Consider the following 17,658-nt stretch of genomic DNA (forward strand, 5'->3'; position numbering starts at 1 on the left):
CTCCCCCCAACTTCCAGCATGTCAGCTTAATGTGGGAGGAAAGCCCGAAGTGATGCAGATCTCAGACGTATACCACTTCGGTGAAACCCATGAGCACAGGTATGGTGCTGACACACCTAGAAACATAATCGGGGCGAACCAGGATTCGAACCCACAACCTCAGGTTTCTGGCATGCCCAAAGGACGCAACTCTACACAGGGAATCGTGGCGCCTTAGACAACTAGGCCACCCATGACCCCATGCCTATCTTGAAGTTGACACCTTTTTCTTCTTTGTCATGGTCAGGGAGTGCTAATACAGCCCTTGTTAATTAGACACTGAAATAATCACAGAAAACTGGTTTGAAAATATGTCTTTACCATACAAAATTATGTACATGGATGTTTTTTTCTGAAATAAGGAGTGAGTCGTCCCAAATGTGTTGATGTGCATAAGTCCGGACTGAGATGTGGCGCTGTTATGTGCATAGTCAGCTTGGTTCAAGTTAACAACAAAAAAACATCCCTTGAGGATTCCGAGGCAGGCCCCCATCATGCCACAGTTCTTGAAAGAACTTCCTGGTTAGGATTGGGTGGTTAATGGATGGTTGTTCATACAATCATCCACTGGTTCGTTTGACCAGAATTCAGGCATGCTTGGTGCAGCTTTAGCATTGACAACAATCACATCTTCACGCTCAGAAAATAAGTGAAGATGTTAGTTTTTTTCCATAACCTCAGTCATAACCAGTGAGTGAGTATGGTTTTTACGCCGCTTTTAGCAATATTCCAGCAATATCACGGCGGGGGACAGCAGAAATGGGCTTCACACATTGTACCCATGTCGGGAATCGAACCCGGGTCTTCGGGGTGACGAGCGAACGCTTTAACCATTAGGCTACCCGACCGCCCCCAGTCCTAACCAGTCTTCAAATACTGCAGTACTGATCTTCGTCTCGGCTTCACAAGTTGTATCTTGCACTCCGTGACTGTCGTGTTCTCCGGCTGGATCTCGAACTAATGGCAACATCCTTCTGTTGCCTCTTTGATGTTTTCTCCTTGTCATCATCAGCCACCCCGAATAGCTTGTAGACAATGCAGATGAACTTGCCCGGAGTGACCTTCACCCTCTGCACGATGGTGTCCGCATCCACAAAGATCCTGTGCTCGTAGTACTGCAACAGCACATGAACTTGCTTATTGGGAATTTAGTGAATTCTCTATGAGTGATTTTGATATTTTATCCAGTAAAAAAAAATTATTAATAAAATATGAACATTTTAATGAAATGACTTAACTGAAATATACATTGTCTAATTCTGCATGAACTAGAATTAAAAGTCATACGAGGCGACTAACAGGATCGGGTGGTCAGGCTCGCTGAATTGCGTGGATTGATGCTCATGATGTCAATCAATGGATTGTCTGGTCCAGACTCGATTATTTACAGATATCATATAGCTGGAATATTGCTGAGGGCGGCATTAAACAACAAATAAACAAACAGAATTAAAAGTATAATAACTATATTTTTTCATCGATAATGTAAACATTGTTGATGGAATTGTTGAATTATTTCCGAAATTGTTTCATTTCAATATATATTGTTCAAATACAACAAAACCAATATGGTAACTTCATTATCATTATTTTATTTCTTTAGAATCTTTGAGCAGTTTCACAAAAAAGGAGCTACCTAAAAAATTGGGTTCATATTAAATGAACACTCGCACAAAAAATGAGCACGGGTTCTATTACTTTTCCGTAAAATGAAAAGAGTTTTTCTCAAAGTTCTCGCAAGCTACTTTGTCTTGATTTTACTGAATGCACAGATGAATGAATCCATAAATATTACTGTATTTGGGCAGAACATTACAATAATACCACATGTAATGCATAAAAAAATGTTCATTGTGTAAATGTGTTACCTCCTTAGCTGGCTCCTCCAAACTGAATTCTCGCAGAAGCTCTCCTGTCAGGTTGTCATAGTAACCAACATGTCCAACAGGACCCTCAGGATTGTGGGAAATGGCACTGACAACAAGGACATCCAGTTCGTTTTCATAGTCAACATCATGGATTGTCTGGAAACAATAAAACATTCAACAAAAATAATTACTCTTGGCGAGGTCATTATGCAAAAAAAAGGACAAGTCATTATTCAAGGTCAGTGTCAGACACGTGATTTGACCAAATTTCTCGGGTCTGTCTCTGTCAGGAGGTCATTGAAATGATATGTAATACTGTCAACTAGCTTTGGGTATTTAGTGATTCATACTATACAAATAACATTTTATCAGAATAGGTTAGAGTGTGAATCATCAGCAGTAATGGGATCAAACAAGAAATGAAACCGTCAAATCAAAACCAATAAAAAAATGGTGATCAAAATCTAAATGTTTAGAAAGAGGTATTAGGCGGAAAAAAAAAAGTCTTGGCTCTCAAATACCAAAACAAAGCATCAACACACTGTGGTTGACAAGATTATTTATGAAAAATATGCCTGGCGAGATTGTAGACTTTGCATTGATTGTCTGCTGCACAACCTGAATAAGCCCCATTAAAATTTTGTACACATTCGGTAAGTTCAACGCACATTTTGTTTTTATTTCCATTTTTTTTAAAAATACCCTATATTTTCAAAAACCATTGCCTGAGAACCAATTCTTTTCTTTTTTTAAGCCTCACATGTGTGAATTTCACAGAAGTGCACAACTCACCAAGGGAGAGCACTCTGACACTTCGTCCAGGATCACCCTCTTCTTAATACTTCGGCCTGATGATGTCACTGTTCTCTGTGTAGTTTCCTTCTGCAAGGAGCACAACATGACACAGCATGGTCAGAGCATTCAGTCTCTTACAAAAATACAGCAACAAGGTCTTCATGACATATCATCAATACTTCACGGTAGGGCTGGGACGAGTCCAAATTTACTATCCGGGTACCCACCCCCCTATTACCCGACCCTACCCGGGTACCCACTGTAGGTCTCAGGAGATGTCTCAAAATGTCCGACTTGGAACACTTTTAGCGTAGCCCTGGCAAAACGTATTTAGATACATGTATTAAACAATCTGGTCATTCATACACTGAAGCTGAATTAAGTTATATCTTTATTCAACCATATGAAAAATCAGAAGGAATGGGTGCATAGTCAGAAAGAAATGCAAACATTAGTGACTTGTAGTGTAACCATAGATTTCTTGATATTTTTTGTCAGTAAACAATATATCACGTGACTAACCAGGGGTCCGGGTAGTCCTGTGGGTACCCGGGCCCTAATCGGTACCCTACCGACCCGGATACCCAAGTTACCCATCCCAGCCCTACTTCACAGGTTGGTATACACAACATTCCTCTGTCAACCTGAATACACACGGCAGCTCTTGCAAAGTTGCATGCATACTCGGTGAATGCCCCCATTTTACGCAGACGTTTGACACTTAATGATAGGTTCTGTCTTGGAAACCAAATAACATTCAAGCATTGAAAACATACTACTCAACTTTTGATCATGGTGACAGGGAAGAATTTTCATATGGAATAATAGTGAAATCCTAATCAAGACAGATGGTCGACAGGTTTCCTGCACATCATGGTGAAGTGGACAGTACTAAATGTCGGAACCCCCTACCTTGTGAGTGTTCCCGTTTGGGTGTATAGAAAACACCTCACGTACAACCGTCTCACAGCCGGAATCCTGGCAGGACAACTGCAGCACTCTGAAACATCCATTGGAGAAATCATTTAGATTCAAAGTGAGTGACCCCAGTTTTTTGCCACTTTTAGCAATAATCACACATTCTACCCATGTGGTGAGGTGAGGTGAAATTGGGTTTAACGTCACGTCCAAGATTATTGCACTTATATAGCGACGTGCATGCACGTGTGTGTGTGGCTGCTTGTACTAGTCCGGACTGATGCCGATTTAAAGTGCTAGCACACTGAGATACCATGCTGCAGTTTAACATGAATACCCCCACTCAGACACAGTATACTGACTCCAAGCCGACCAGTCCTTGTTTTATCCCCTTAATGCCAAGCGCCAGACAGTCTACCCATGTGGAGATTTAAAGTGAGTGAATAGTATTTGGTGACAGTCAGTAAAGGCCAGTTAAAAAATACTTGTTTCGCATGACTTATTTAAGAACTGAATGAGTAGGGAGCAAGATTTTGTTTTTGTATTTTATTTGTTACTTTTATCTTTCCCCAAAACTCAAATCACACCTGTGGGGAAGAGTGTTTTTACAGTATCGACAAAGTGATTGCCGCCGATGAGGCCTTAATGGAGGCTAAAAAGAAGACTTCTGTAGGGATAACAAACAATGAACTGCACGAAATGTAATGTAGTCAAAGCCGGTAATATTGAGGTGGTTATGTAAAACAATTTTGATTGCAAATGTTGTTCACTGAGGCCACAAACCTTTGAATTTACACTTGTATTTCCACCTGGGATCCCCAGGGTCAGGGTAGAAGTAGTGAGTGAGTGAGTTGGGTTTAACGCCGCTTTTAACAGTATTCCAGTTATATCACAGTATGTCAGCTTCAGTAGAGGATATTCCCCTACTTAAAACTCATCCCTAGTTTTACACTTTGACAAAATATTCTGTAGTTGAAAATATTTGAAAATTCAAATGATGCTTCAAAATAATGTACAGTTGACAAGCAACTCTCAATTCCTGAAAAATAATGGAGCGTTCAAACAATAGAATGATGTCACAGATGTGTTTTAATGTGGGAGGAAAGCCCAAAGTGATGCAGGTCTCAGACGTTTACCCCTTCGGTGAAACCCACGGGCATGGGTATGGTGCTGACAAACCTAGAAACATAATCGGGGCGATCATAATCATAGGTTTCTGGCGTGCCCAAGGGACGCAACTCTGCACAGCGAATCGCAGTGCCTTAGACGACTGGGCCACCCGTGCCCCCCAGGATAGAAGTAAAGGCTGCTTTTCCAAGAACAGTCATGATTATATCTTCAAAGGATTTTTTTATAAAGAAATTGGTTTTGGGTGCTAAGCACAATGTCACAACTTACCTGACAGTGTCTTCCGAGATGTGCAGCACCCGCCCTGACTCGTCCCCATGGAACACAGCCTTGTCCAGCTCAATACCATAACTGTTCACATTCACTTCTCCATTTTTTGCCTTTGGAAAAGATAAGAACTTAGTGAGACACTTTGTCGACTTAATTGATGAATAAATAAATTGCAAGTGATTCCATGACATTTGATTGGCTAACCAAGTAGGGCTGGGATGGGTAACTCGGGTAATCGGGCCGGGTGGGTCCTAAGCTTGACCCGGGTACCCACAGGAATACCCCGACCCATGGTTAGTCAAGTGATATATTGTTTACTATAGCTCAGTGGTTACACTACATGTTGCTAATGTTCACATTGCTTTCTGATGATACACACATTCCTTTTGACTTGCATATGTTTGAGTAAAGATCAAACTTCAGTCAACTTCCGTGTACGCATGATCAGATCGTTTGATACATGTATCTAAATAGTTTTGCCAGTGCTGCGGCAAAACAATTCCCAATCAGACATTTTGTTCCCAACTCTTGAGACCTGCAGTGGGTACCTGGGTAGGGTCGGGTAATAGGGGGTCGGATACCCGGGTAGTAAATTCAGACTCGTCCCAGCCCTATAACCAAGCCATATTTTTGGCATTCATGTTGCAGTAAACTTAAAAATATTAGGTCATGCCCACTAGCAGTCTACTGTTTCCTGATTGGCTGATAATAGGGTGGGCGGGGCTTGAATTGCACTCTTGCCTTGAATGACATCACTGATTTTATCTATAGGCCTCAAATATTTTTGTTAATGATTAATTAAGCAGTCTGGGAAGTTATTATTGTTGACTTATTATTATAAGAATTGACTAAAATATGTTTTCGCGTTTATGGAGGTATAAACGTAAAAGCTGGTGTGCACAGAGTTTTTAACAAGTCAATGCTTTAATGATTACATAAATCATTCAACAATACACTCTCACTGACATATGAAATAGAGGAAATCTAGCTACTAAAAAATAAATACTAAAAGGACTTGATAAACCAGTCGCAAAACAATATTCCAACAAATTATGAACAAAATGTGTAGATTTAGGGGAGATAACTCTCATTTCCTGAAAGTACTAGTTTCTATGTCAGCATGATTGATTATTAATGACACTGTTTACTGTAGAGGCAGATTCTCTCTCAACTGCAGAGTTCATTAGGCCGAGGTCTGGTGCCTCAGCTGAAAACCATCTTCCCGAGGCAAGAGAGTTAACTGACTTTCAAAGTCCAGTTTCCACCCTTGCCGAACTAGGCTGGAATTACTGGGCTCAATTGTAGCGCCACCAGTGGCTATTACAAGTTATGTCCCTTCTAAGCCTCTCCTAAGGACCAATCAGATTCTCGTATCACTTGTGTTTGCTTCACACAAAATGGTTGCGCCCAGTCAGGACGATCTGATCGATAATCAATATCTATATTGTGATAAAACGGGTCTTACATCGCGAAATGCATAAAATCACGTGAGCACCTTGATTAAACACATGATAAGATTTGGAAAATATCTGCTGACAACGAGTTGGTGGTGCACATGCTTTGCAAATCCTGCAATCGACCGAAATCTGCACGACAGTTTACAAACCGGATTTCAATTTTGGGGTGCGTGTTTTTGATTGGACTATGTATAGACTTGTTAGACCAGCCAAAATGTAACTCCATAATACCAGCCTAGTTCGGCAAGGGTGGAAACTGGACTTTTATAGTCAGTTAACCCCTTGTCTGGGGAAGATGACCGAAAACAAGATGGCAGCGAGTGTGTAATGCTTGACCCATGGCCGTCAACATACCATTTTGTCCGTCTCTAAAGAGTGCACCTGGAACCAGCCGTAACACCCATGGGGGATGATGATGTAGTGCCACGGAAACCCACCAATCTGGACGTTGTGCTCCGAGCAGCGCGTCTCAAACAATGGCGTCAGGCTTTCTGGAAGCGAATTTGGTGATAATATTGTTGTTGTTGTTGGTTTGTTGTTTAACGCCGCACCCAGCAATATTCCAGCTATATGACGGTGGTCTGTAAATAATCGAGTCTGGACCAGACAATCCAGTGATTAATATCATGAGCATGGATCTACTCAATTGGGATACGATGACATGCATCAACCAAGTCAGCGAGCCTGACCACCCGATCCCGTTAGTCGCCTTTTACGACAAGCATAGTCGCCTTTTACGGCAAGCATGGGTTGCTGAAGACCTATTCTACCCCGGAATCTTCACTGGTTTTGGTGATAATGAATCTTAATGTTGGGTAATTTTTACATTTACCAAACAATATGAGTAATTCTGATCAAAATGTAAGGACTGCCCAATACTTGAGTCAGCTATATGCATGGAGATTTAGACAATTAATCTGTCTTGGAATCCCTACAAGGGTACAGAGCACCTCACAAGAATACTAACCTGTTATTTGGATATTGAAGGGGACTCCAGATGGGTACTGCCCACATACTGCATCTGACCCGGGGATCTTCTCTCTCAGGTCCACTTTGTAGCTTCTATACTACACAAGCTGACATCTTATTTCACACCAGTAAATACATATAGAAGCAATGGCCCAGGTTTATGAAATACTACTATGTTGGAAATGAACAATAGGTTTGATAGGTTAATTGGGAGATAAATCAACCATTTTTCAATTTAGAGGTTTCAAACATCACATTTGATTCTTGTAAATTTCAATTTAGACGGAACATGTTTGCATATCAAATTTGAACACAGGTTTTAGCAATGACTGAAATTAAAACATTGACTCTGATAGGTCTAGCTATGAGTGAGTGAGTTGAATTAATGACAACTTTGAACAGTATTTCAGTTCTATTATGGCATGTCAGCTTGATGTGAGAGGACTGCCTGGAGTGATGTAGCTTTCCCACTTCCATGAAACCCACAAGCAGACGATGGTGCTGACAGGCCAAGAATCTGGGATTCGAACCTTCAATCAAACGAGGGACGCCAAATGCCTGAGGGACGTCAAACTCTGCACAGTGAGCTGCAGCAACTCACGCGACTCTGGGCCACCCAGCCTGGGGTAGAATAGGTCTTCAGCAACCCATGCTTGCAGTGAAAGGCGACTAGGCTTATCGTAAGAGGCGACTAACAGCATCGGGTGGTCAGGCTCGCTGAAATTGGCTTCACACATTGTACCCATGTCGGGATAAGAACCCGGGTCTAGGCGTGACGAGCGAATGCTTTAACCACTAGGCTACCCGACCGCCCCTCGGCGCTCTTAAACTGATCCCGGTTCCTCAAAGGAGCTGACCTGTGAAGATCCGGGGTAGAATAGGTCTTCAGCAACCCATGCTTGCCGAAAGAGGCGACTATGTTTGTCCAAAGAGGCAAGTAACAGGATCGGGTGGTCAGGCTCGCTGACTTGGTTGATGCATGTCATCGATCCCAAATGCCTGGATCGATGATCATGTTGTCAATCACTGGGTTGTCTGGTCCAGACTCGATTACATACAGACCGCCATCATATAGCTTGAATATTGCTGAGTGCGGCGTTAAACAACGAACAAACAAACAAATCTGAGCCACCCTTGTCCAGTCAAGATTTACTCCTTTAGATTTACCTGCTCCAAGATGTGGTTGAAGTTATAGAGCCGCACATGCCCGGACTGATGCATCACAATGAGTAGATCCTGGGACAACATGGCGTCCGTGACGTCACTGCCGAATACCTAGAACCAGGCAGTACAAACAGACATGTACATCTTTCTAGTGAGCTAGCAGGTAGGCTTTTACACAATTTTTAGCAATATTGTAGCAAACTAATGGCGAGAACATCAGAAAATAACTTATATTATGTCTCTGTAGTTGGCTTGTATTTCACCAATAACGAGACCAATAAATAGTATTATATACTTAGTTTTACACCATTAATTTGACTGCAGTAGTACAATAAAATGAAAAAATTCTTCGCAGCAAATAAAATTAAATATCAATTTTTTCGCAATTTGTCTGCCAAGGGAATAGTTTGAAATCTTAAAAATCCCAGGATAGGGTACTGAAAAATTACCATCAATAATTTTGACAATAATCTTGTCAAAGACAAGAGTCAACACTATGTGTCATTGAGTCTGCAACTAAAGCAAAGAGTACATAGGTACACTAGTGGTTAAAGCATTCCCTCATTATACCTGAGAGGGTCGGTCGGGTAGCCTAGTGGTTAAAGCGTTCGCTCGTCACGCCTAAGACCCGGGTTCGATTCACGACATGGGTACAATGTGTGAAGCCCATTTCTGGTGTCCCCCGCCGTGATATTGCTGGAATATTGCTAAAAGCAGCGTAAAACCATACTCACTCACTCACTCACTCATTATACCTGAGGACAGGGTTTGATTTAACATGCTACATCTACAATATTAAATGGGAAACGTTTATTCCAATTTAGGAATTAATACTGACATCTGCTTCTGTCCTATGTCAGAGTATCAACCTCTGAGCATGCTATCAATCCAATACAATCATGAGTGAGAACATCAAAGAAAGTCATCTGAGAACAGGACGTATGAATAAGAGAAGCAACATACCCTTTTGTCAATTTCCAGCATGCCCACAAACTCAAGAGGGAAAATGTTGAACACAGCCAGTACCATGACGATGCATACCGGAATGCCAGCCTGAAATACGACAGCATGTTGTAACCTCTTGCTCTCATTTCCCTGGTGTCTTTGTTATACCCGCTGGCCTATTGAACAAAAGGTCTATCTCTTCACTTGTAAGGGTATAGTCTGGCAGGTAATTTAAGGTACTGACGTTTACTACAATATCTGAAAAACTATCGGACCTACTCCAGTCAAAGTTGGTATGAGATTATTAAACAGTCATACATAACTGGATATTACAAAGACAATCGGTGCATGAATAAAAAATCTGTCTATTTAGCTATCACTTTATTTCATCAACCAGACCTGTTCGTCACGGGTGGAACGAGCATTCATTGAAACAGCCATCTCATAATGCTACCATATGACACAGTTGAACCGATCAACTCAACTCGAAAGGGTGCACGGGAATCACGCACGCACGAATACGGTGTTAGTGTTGGGCGTCTCAACGTGCATGATTCCCGTGCACCCTTTCAAGTTGGGTTTCATTTTTTATCCATTCACTGATTGTCTTTAAATGTAATATCCAGTTATGTATGACTGTTTAATAATCTCATACCAACTTTGACTGGAGTAGGTCCAATAGTTTTACAGATATTGTAGTAAACGTCGGTACCTTAAATTACCTTCCAGACTATAGGTTTGCATCTCATTACAAAGAAAAAGTCAACAAATTTGAGCAAGGTGTATTTCCCTTGCTCTTTCATTCTTTCTCCGTGAGATGCTTGAGTATTGGCTAATAGTGTGAAACTTATGGGTATATCTATTAATTATACACCCTGTGAACAACGGTAAGGTAACACTTGTGAAATATAAGGAACATAATCCTCCGCAACTCTCTCCAAAAGTGTAAATGTTTCATTATCATGGGCAGAAGATCCTGGCTCGGGTAAGGTACATAACTCTACATAGTGAAATGTTTAACAGTGTTAACAACGCTACCTTCAGGGTCCAAATAATTTATGGGCGTTATATATGATCAGCGGTTTAACAAAGGTCGAGTCGTAGGTGGTAGATGACCAACAAAACAATATACATGCTCTGCCCACCTAACACGATCTACATTGCACATTTCTGAGTTTAAAAAAGATAAGAATCAAAATTTTTTATGATTCATAGTGTAAAAAAAAGATTTATCAAGTATTGATATGCGATTTCAAAAAAACATATCATTTCCCTTCAGCGAATTCAGGTGAATAAACAGGTATAACAAACTTGGTCAATAAAAGTATGAAATTTGATATAAACATGCATGTACCTGTCTGTGAACAGCTAGAGCTGTAGTGTGGGTTGATCTGATGTAGAATCTCTCCTGCTCACTGATCCATCCAAGCTCCCTACACATAGAAACACTCCAGCCTGCACTACATATATAACTGCAGATCATTTTCAATATTAAAGATGAGGGTCTAGAGCCACAATACCCATAGCTTGTGATCAAATTCATCAACTCATAATAAGTGTAATAATAAGCAGATAAACCTAGTGCATTTTCAATTTATAGGTTGAATTTTCAATTTTTTTAAATTTCAATCTAAAGTGAACATCACAGCTTCCTGCTGCATGAGGTTACTTTCTTAAAAACATTTACAGGTATCAAATCTAAGTTTGCAACCCTAATTTGAGGAAAGTTTTAGAACTGTGTCATCTGTTGAGCCTAATATTTTCAGTTGTGTGAAGGGGCGAAATGTCAAGGATCGGTGAACGTCGCATTGAACCATGACAGGCAAATCCAAACCTGTGTGGCCTTATAGTGAGACAGTGAATGAGTGAGTGTCGTTTAACACTGCTTTTAGCAATAATTCAGCAACATCCTGCCATATGTAATTAGCTAATTAGCCAAGACTCAAGCATCTCAAGGAGAAAGGGGGCGGTCGGGTAGCCTAGTGGTTAAAGCGTTCACTAGTCACGCCGAAGACCCAGGTTCGATTCCTTACATGGGTACAATGTGTGAAGCCCATTTCTGGTGTCCCCCGCCATGATATTGCTGGAATATTGCTAAAAGCGATGTAAAACCATACTCACTCACTCAGCAGGAGGTGAGGTGAGGTGAAATGGGGTTTAAAGTCGCGTCCAAGATTATTGCACTTATATAGCGACGTGCATGCACCTGTATGTGTGTGTGTGGCTGCTTGTACTAGTCCGGACTGATGCCGATTTATAGTGCTAGCCCACTGAGATACTATGCCGCAGTTTAACATGAATACCCCACTCAGACACAGTATACTGACTCCGAGCCGACCAGTCCTTGTTTTAGCCCCTTAATGCCGAGCGCCAGACAGGGTAACAACAAGTACCATCTTTTAACGTCTTTTGGTATGACGCGGCTGGGGAGCAGGAAGCTGTACTATTTGCTTTAGATTGAAGTTTACAGATGGTAAATCTACATTCCCAACCTATAAACTCATGGCTACACCACCACCACCCCGACATCATGCCAGGACATACCAAGGCTTCCCACAGTGTTCTAACATGGGCAGGTGAACCCAGATCACCACACCATCACCCCTACATGTTAGGATATCAGTGTTCCTCCTGGCAGTCCCCTCCAATCTTTGTCAGTTTCAAATTTGAAGAAATAGAAAAACTCGTGAAATTTACCTGGTTTCCCTTCTTTCAACATTATTTTCAACCTCCATTTTTGTTTGAGATTAAGTCTCTAAAAATAGATTTTTAACCATGAAAGTAAAGTGAAATGTTATTTGCTTGCATTAAAATAGACAAACCCTGATGATCAAGGACAAGCTGACTTTGAAATATAATCTTTATTGATTATCGCAGATTTTTTGTTCAATTGGCAAAGATTTGTAAGGTACTTTATTTGCTGTCCAAAGGGAATGACAGTCACATGAATTACCGGTCCAGGCCCAATGTTACCGATTAAAAACTGGTAATTACCGGTAAACAGGAACACTGGATATGAACAGATATCAGCAACACATTCATGTAAACATCCATGTCTGACTCTTTACTGAACAGTTTTTTCATATACATTTCTAAAAACACTGAAGGTAAAGAATGAGACAACATCGAGGCAAAAACACACCTGAATTTTTTGTTAGGTGAGAGGTAGACCGCCTCTAGAATTGCTCCTGTGCGTAGATCATGGCGCTGGAGCCAGCGGTTTGAGGTGATCGTTACAATGCTGCCTTTGTGACCACTGTGAGGTAGAGGAATAACTTCCTGGAAAGAAATAGAGTGAGTGAGTGAGTGAGTTGGGTTTAACGCCACTTTTAACATTATTCCAGTTATATCACAGCGTGTCAGCTTGATGTGGGAGGAAAGCCCGAAGTGATGCAGGTCTCAGACGTTTACCACTTTGGTGAAATCCACGAGCACGGGTATGGTGCTGACAAACCTAGAAACATAATCAGGGTGAGCCGGGATTCGAACCCACAATCATAGGTTTCTGGCGTGTCCAGGGGGCACAACTCTGCACAGCGAATCGTGGCGCCTTAGACGACTGGGCCACCCGTGCCCCCTGGAAAGAAATAGAGAATCTCACCCAAGTGTCTTTGGATATCATATATATCAAAACGAGTTGATAAAAGTGGAAAAATTCCAAGGCTTGCCGAGGATATTTGCCACTTTTATCAACAAGTGTTGATATATTTGATATCAAAAGACACGAGGGTGAGATTTTATTTATCATCCAACATCATTCTTCCAACTTTTTCAATTTGTAGACAGTAATTAGCAGTGTCTTCAGTGTAAAAAGTACTGCTAACAGCTTCAGTAGCAGAGCCATTAGTGATGTCATTTGATTGTGACGTCATGGTAACCAGTGATGTCACAATGGTCTGCAATGCATTGTGATGTAATTTCATTGCAGCGATATCTACAGTGTAGATATCGCTTGATCTCATCCAAGCGATATCTCCTGTGGGAGCCAGTTTGGGATGATAAGGAGAGTTGAACATGCACTGTAGTTCCAGGGTGATCAGCAGTCCTAGCAAATCCTTCAAACACTTTCCACCTACTAGCTCATGAGTAAACATGTACATAAATTAAAAAAACATTATTACCCTTATTACAATGGCTCAATTCAACACAAGACATTGTAACTAATATTCATTACTACAGTGTCTACATGTATTGGCTGCCTTAAAGGCCGATCCTGCTTGGGTAAAGTTGCAGCCTCAGAAAAATTGATTCAAATCATTCAAGAACTATTTTGTCTGTCTGCAAACTCAATTAAACAAGAGTTTGCCACTAACGTGGCTATATCCCCCGCCCCTGTTTGCAGAATTTATGACATAATTAAATCTAAACAAACCCTTACCTTTTTTAACCTAGGTGGAACTTGTCATGGAAATTGTAAAAAAAGAAGAGTTTGGAACCTAAGTTCATCTTGTTGCCATGGAAACGTAAAAAATAAAAAAATAAAAATTTCTAAGTAGCAAAAGGCAACAGTTCAGCATGTACCTGACAAACCTGCAAAGTTTCATGAAAAAATATTGAACAGTTTATGAGTAATGCCCGAACTATTGTACGTCTTGAGTAGTCTTCCATCTTTGGCATTTTATACAAAAAAGTGGAAGTGAGAAACTAGACAACGAGACCTCATATTTGCTTAGGGACATAACACCTGAAGCGTGTACTAATAAATCCTTGAAAATAACTTGAAGTGTTAATACTTACTGGTGCGATATTACAGATTAAGGCATCTTCTATTTTGGATGAGTTGGGACAGTCTTGGAGCCGGTACAGCTGCCGTGGAACCCCAGCCTTTCCAATACTGTGTGGAACAAACGTAGGACATAAAAGCCACCTCAAGTTATCATAATAATATTAATAACTGACAGAGTGAAATGAGCCTATTAACTTATGCTTGATATTTAGAACAGTGTCGGAAGCGAATAAAAATTCAATGTTTGCAACAATCTGTGTCAAAAGATGACACAAAATCAACAAGGTCACACATTGTCATCATTGGATGGTCATTTGGCAGCTAATACAACAATATGACAAGCATCATCTTCCCGAGGCAACAGAGTTAACTATAAAAGTCTAGGTTCCACCCTTGCCAATCAAGGATGGAATTATGGAGTTATATTTTGGCTGGACTAACAAGTCTATGCATACTCCAATCAGATATTTTCCAAATCTTTTCATGTTTTTAATCAAGGTGCTCACATGATTTGATGCACTCCGCGAAGTAAGAACCGTTTTATCACAAAATAGATCTTGATTATCAATCAGATCTTCTTGACTGGGTGCCGCCATTTTGTTTGCAGCAAATGCAAGTGATATGAGAAGTGGAATCTGATTGGAAAACAAGAGGGATACAGTAGGGACATAACACGTCGGTGGTACTATGATGGAGCCCAGAAATTCCAGCCACATTCGGCATGAGTGGAAACTAGACTTTTACAGTCAGTTAACTCCCTTGCCTCAGGAAGATGGACAAGCATGGGATATGAGGGGTGTAGTTTCACTGTATTCACCACTGGAATAAGATTTTAGCATTTTGAATAATAGCAGTAATTTTACAGCCAGAAGAGAGAACTTGTAATGGTGACAGTTATGTTCCTTACCCTGCATGGCATGACTTGTAGTTATCAAAGTAGACTCGACTCCTGAAAAAAAATATCAGGTTGAGAAACTAAATCACGATAATGAACCATAACAAATATAAATTCAAATATTTTATATAGCAACACTCATTTAATACCCAAAACTAGTAGGAACAGGACAAATCCTGGTTATGATGTGAAAAGTAAACTTCAAAATTTAAAATTGTCAAAATTGTGGAATAAAACTTACCCTTCGCAGGAAATATGAGACTTGGACTGTTTCTCCCATACCTTGCGGTATTCTGTTTTACCCTTTGAACAAGAACAGAGAAATGTTAACAGTGCCTCATATTGCACAGGACTTTTTAGCGAAAGTCATGTATATTCATTGTGCAAACCACCCTTTGAGGCCCCCTTCAGCCTCAAAGGGTGGTTTGGACGATGAATACTCATGATTTTCGCTCCCATATTGACAGAGAATCTATGAATGATTATTCAGATATTCAGGAAATATGACATACCACTATTACCAATTGACTTGTAACATGTACCATTTAACATCATTTTCAGCATGAAAGTTCCTGAAGCATCTTATTTTCCCTTCTGCCAGCTCTTGCTGTCTTGCTATTGCCCTAAATAAAGCAAGTCTAGATTTTCCACAGGTTCTGAATCTTCCATCTCACTGGGGCTCCTTTCCAATTTAAATGCAGTTCAATATATTTTCAGAGATAAAGTGTTAGTCAATGTACGTAACAACTAGATTGCAGCATGTACCAATCAGTGATGAATGCCAGGCCAATTAAACAGCCTATATGTTCCGACACCTGATCACTCCAAAGGTCTTATAATTTGGGGGTGCAGGCTAAAATGGCACCTCAGCAAAACGTCACCGATTTCCCTGGCGAAAACGGCACCGCATTTGGCGAAAACGGCTACTATGTGTCGGGCGAAAACGGCACCATTAGATATATTTTTAATAATGATAAGAACGATTTTTGTAGTAATATATATGGTTTATTTACATGGTATTTTTTCTGACATTCTTCTCGCATGCAACACGTCGAAAGGCCATTATGAATAACTGTGATCTGACAGCACCATGTTTGGCCTGTTAAATACAGTTTCAGCTTAAATTGGGTAAAAGTACTTAAAACTTCAAAGCGTAATGTGTTTTCACAATAAGTTAACTGTGCCTACCAATCAGAGTCGGCGAGTAAATTGGAGAAGGGGTCTAATTTCTTACTTGTTTTATGTCAGTTTATTATCATTTATTTGACCAAGGTGTAAAATATAAGGTGCCGTTTTTGGCAGGCAATAGTAGCCGTTTATCTTGAGTCGAGGTGCCGTTTTCGCCAATTGGTGCCGTTTTCGCCCGATGACGTGTTGCCGAGGTGCCGTTTTCGCTAAAACCCATAATTTGGACTAGAAATGTCTGCCGTCTACCCTCCTGCCAGACATAATGGAGATTGACACCATTGTAGAACCAATGCAAGGCTCTTCTACCTTTTTAGGCCCTTTTAAGCAAAAGAAAATATAACATGCAATCAGTTGAAAAGAAATATCACAACATAAAATGTATCCATATTGGTGAAATTACCTTTTGCCATATGCGTTTAACAATAACTGAAAATACAAGCGAGTGGTCGAACTGGGTAGCGCACATGGATACAGTCAAACTGTCTCACAAATATATTTAGCGGTGTTGACATTAATACATAAGGGAGAACTACTCATTGCTAATGAGTGAGTGGTCAATTGGCCATTACACGTGGATACATAAGGGAGACCATTTGGGAATTAGCTGGTGTCAGATCGTGCAGGGTGTCGATCGGTCTGGCTCTCAGTCACATCAAAGACACTGCGCGCTTGGTACGTTAGGTAATACTTGACAAATACCCTGAGAATTATACTCCGCAAGATTTTCAGATCCTTCCTGTAGACATTACATCTTCCCCCGAGCTGCCGACGTTGTAGCATGCGGACGACGTTGCCGTCACTCCTCGTAACACTTGTCCTCTCCCCACCTGTCATTTTTGTTGGTCAAGTTTGACCAACAGTTTCATCGGAACTACCTTGACAACATTCCTACAGGAAAGGCACTCTTATCAAGATATCTTTCACCCAAGTCTATTCATCCGAATCTCAATAAGATATAACGTTCATATCAAAACAAAGGCAAACGTCTTCAATTTCAAACCGGAAACATGTTTTTCAAAGGGAGGGCACTCTCAATTCACATCCTGTCTTGCATACCGCATAAAAGATATCCGGATGCTTAAACTGAATGAGGCCAACGTATAATGACTTCAAAAGAACCAGAAGATACCCCTAAACGAAATCCACGAGTTAATAAATTTAATATTGTCTGTAATGACTAAAATCATGACTTCAACGTGCCATAGCGTATATCGACTTTACCTAAATGCGTTTACCAGCTCTAGTGGAGATATTTGTTGTGTGAATCTAGCACTGTTGACACACAAGCAAGAAATA

At 40.7% G+C, this 17,658-nt stretch overlaps 1 protein-coding gene across 1 annotated transcript; it reads right to left on the reverse strand.

The window, feature by feature from the left end:
- Positions 1–341: 341 nt before the first annotated feature.
- Positions 342–17,405, reverse strand: LOC124139088 (DDB1- and CUL4-associated factor 17-like). The gene is made up of 15 exons (XM_046506100.2): positions 17,062–17,405; positions 15,416–15,477; positions 15,187–15,228; positions 14,291–14,387; positions 12,696–12,832; positions 10,908–10,986; positions 9,572–9,661; positions 8,612–8,719; positions 7,443–7,542; positions 6,830–6,966; positions 5,019–5,128; positions 3,615–3,702; positions 2,700–2,789; positions 1,908–2,063; positions 342–1,154 (listed from the first exon to the last, which is right to left on the reverse strand). Exons 1-15 carry the CDS (start codon positions 17,194–17,196, stop codon positions 942–944), a joined length of 1,644 nt encoding a protein of 547 aa, XP_046362056.2. The 5' UTR covers positions 17,197–17,405; the 3' UTR covers positions 342–941.
- Positions 17,406–17,658: the final 253 nt, after the last annotated feature.

The sequence above is a fragment of the Haliotis rufescens genome, unplaced genomic scaffold (genome assembly GCF_023055435.1).
Source record: "Haliotis rufescens isolate VD_foot unplaced genomic scaffold, xgHalRufe1.0.p SCAF_13, whole genome shotgun sequence".
In the NCBI taxonomy this organism is placed as follows: Eukaryota; Metazoa; Mollusca; class Gastropoda; order Lepetellida; family Haliotidae; genus Haliotis; species Haliotis rufescens.

Bases quoted from the DNA above. Each gene is read 5' to 3' on its own strand.
- LOC124139088 (XM_046506100.2), bottom strand. From the start codon at position 17,196: ATGACAGGTGGGGAGAGGACAAGTGTTACGAGGAGTGACGGCAACGTC. The intron at 9,662-10,907 runs GTACATGCATGT...GTCGTATTTCAG, and splicing joins CTCTAGCTGTTCACAGACAG to GCTGGCATTCCGGTATGCAT. The intron at 6,967-7,442 runs GTTAGTATTCTT...ATTCGCTTCCAG, and splicing joins CTTCAATATCCAAATAACAG to AAAGCCTGACGCCATTGTTT.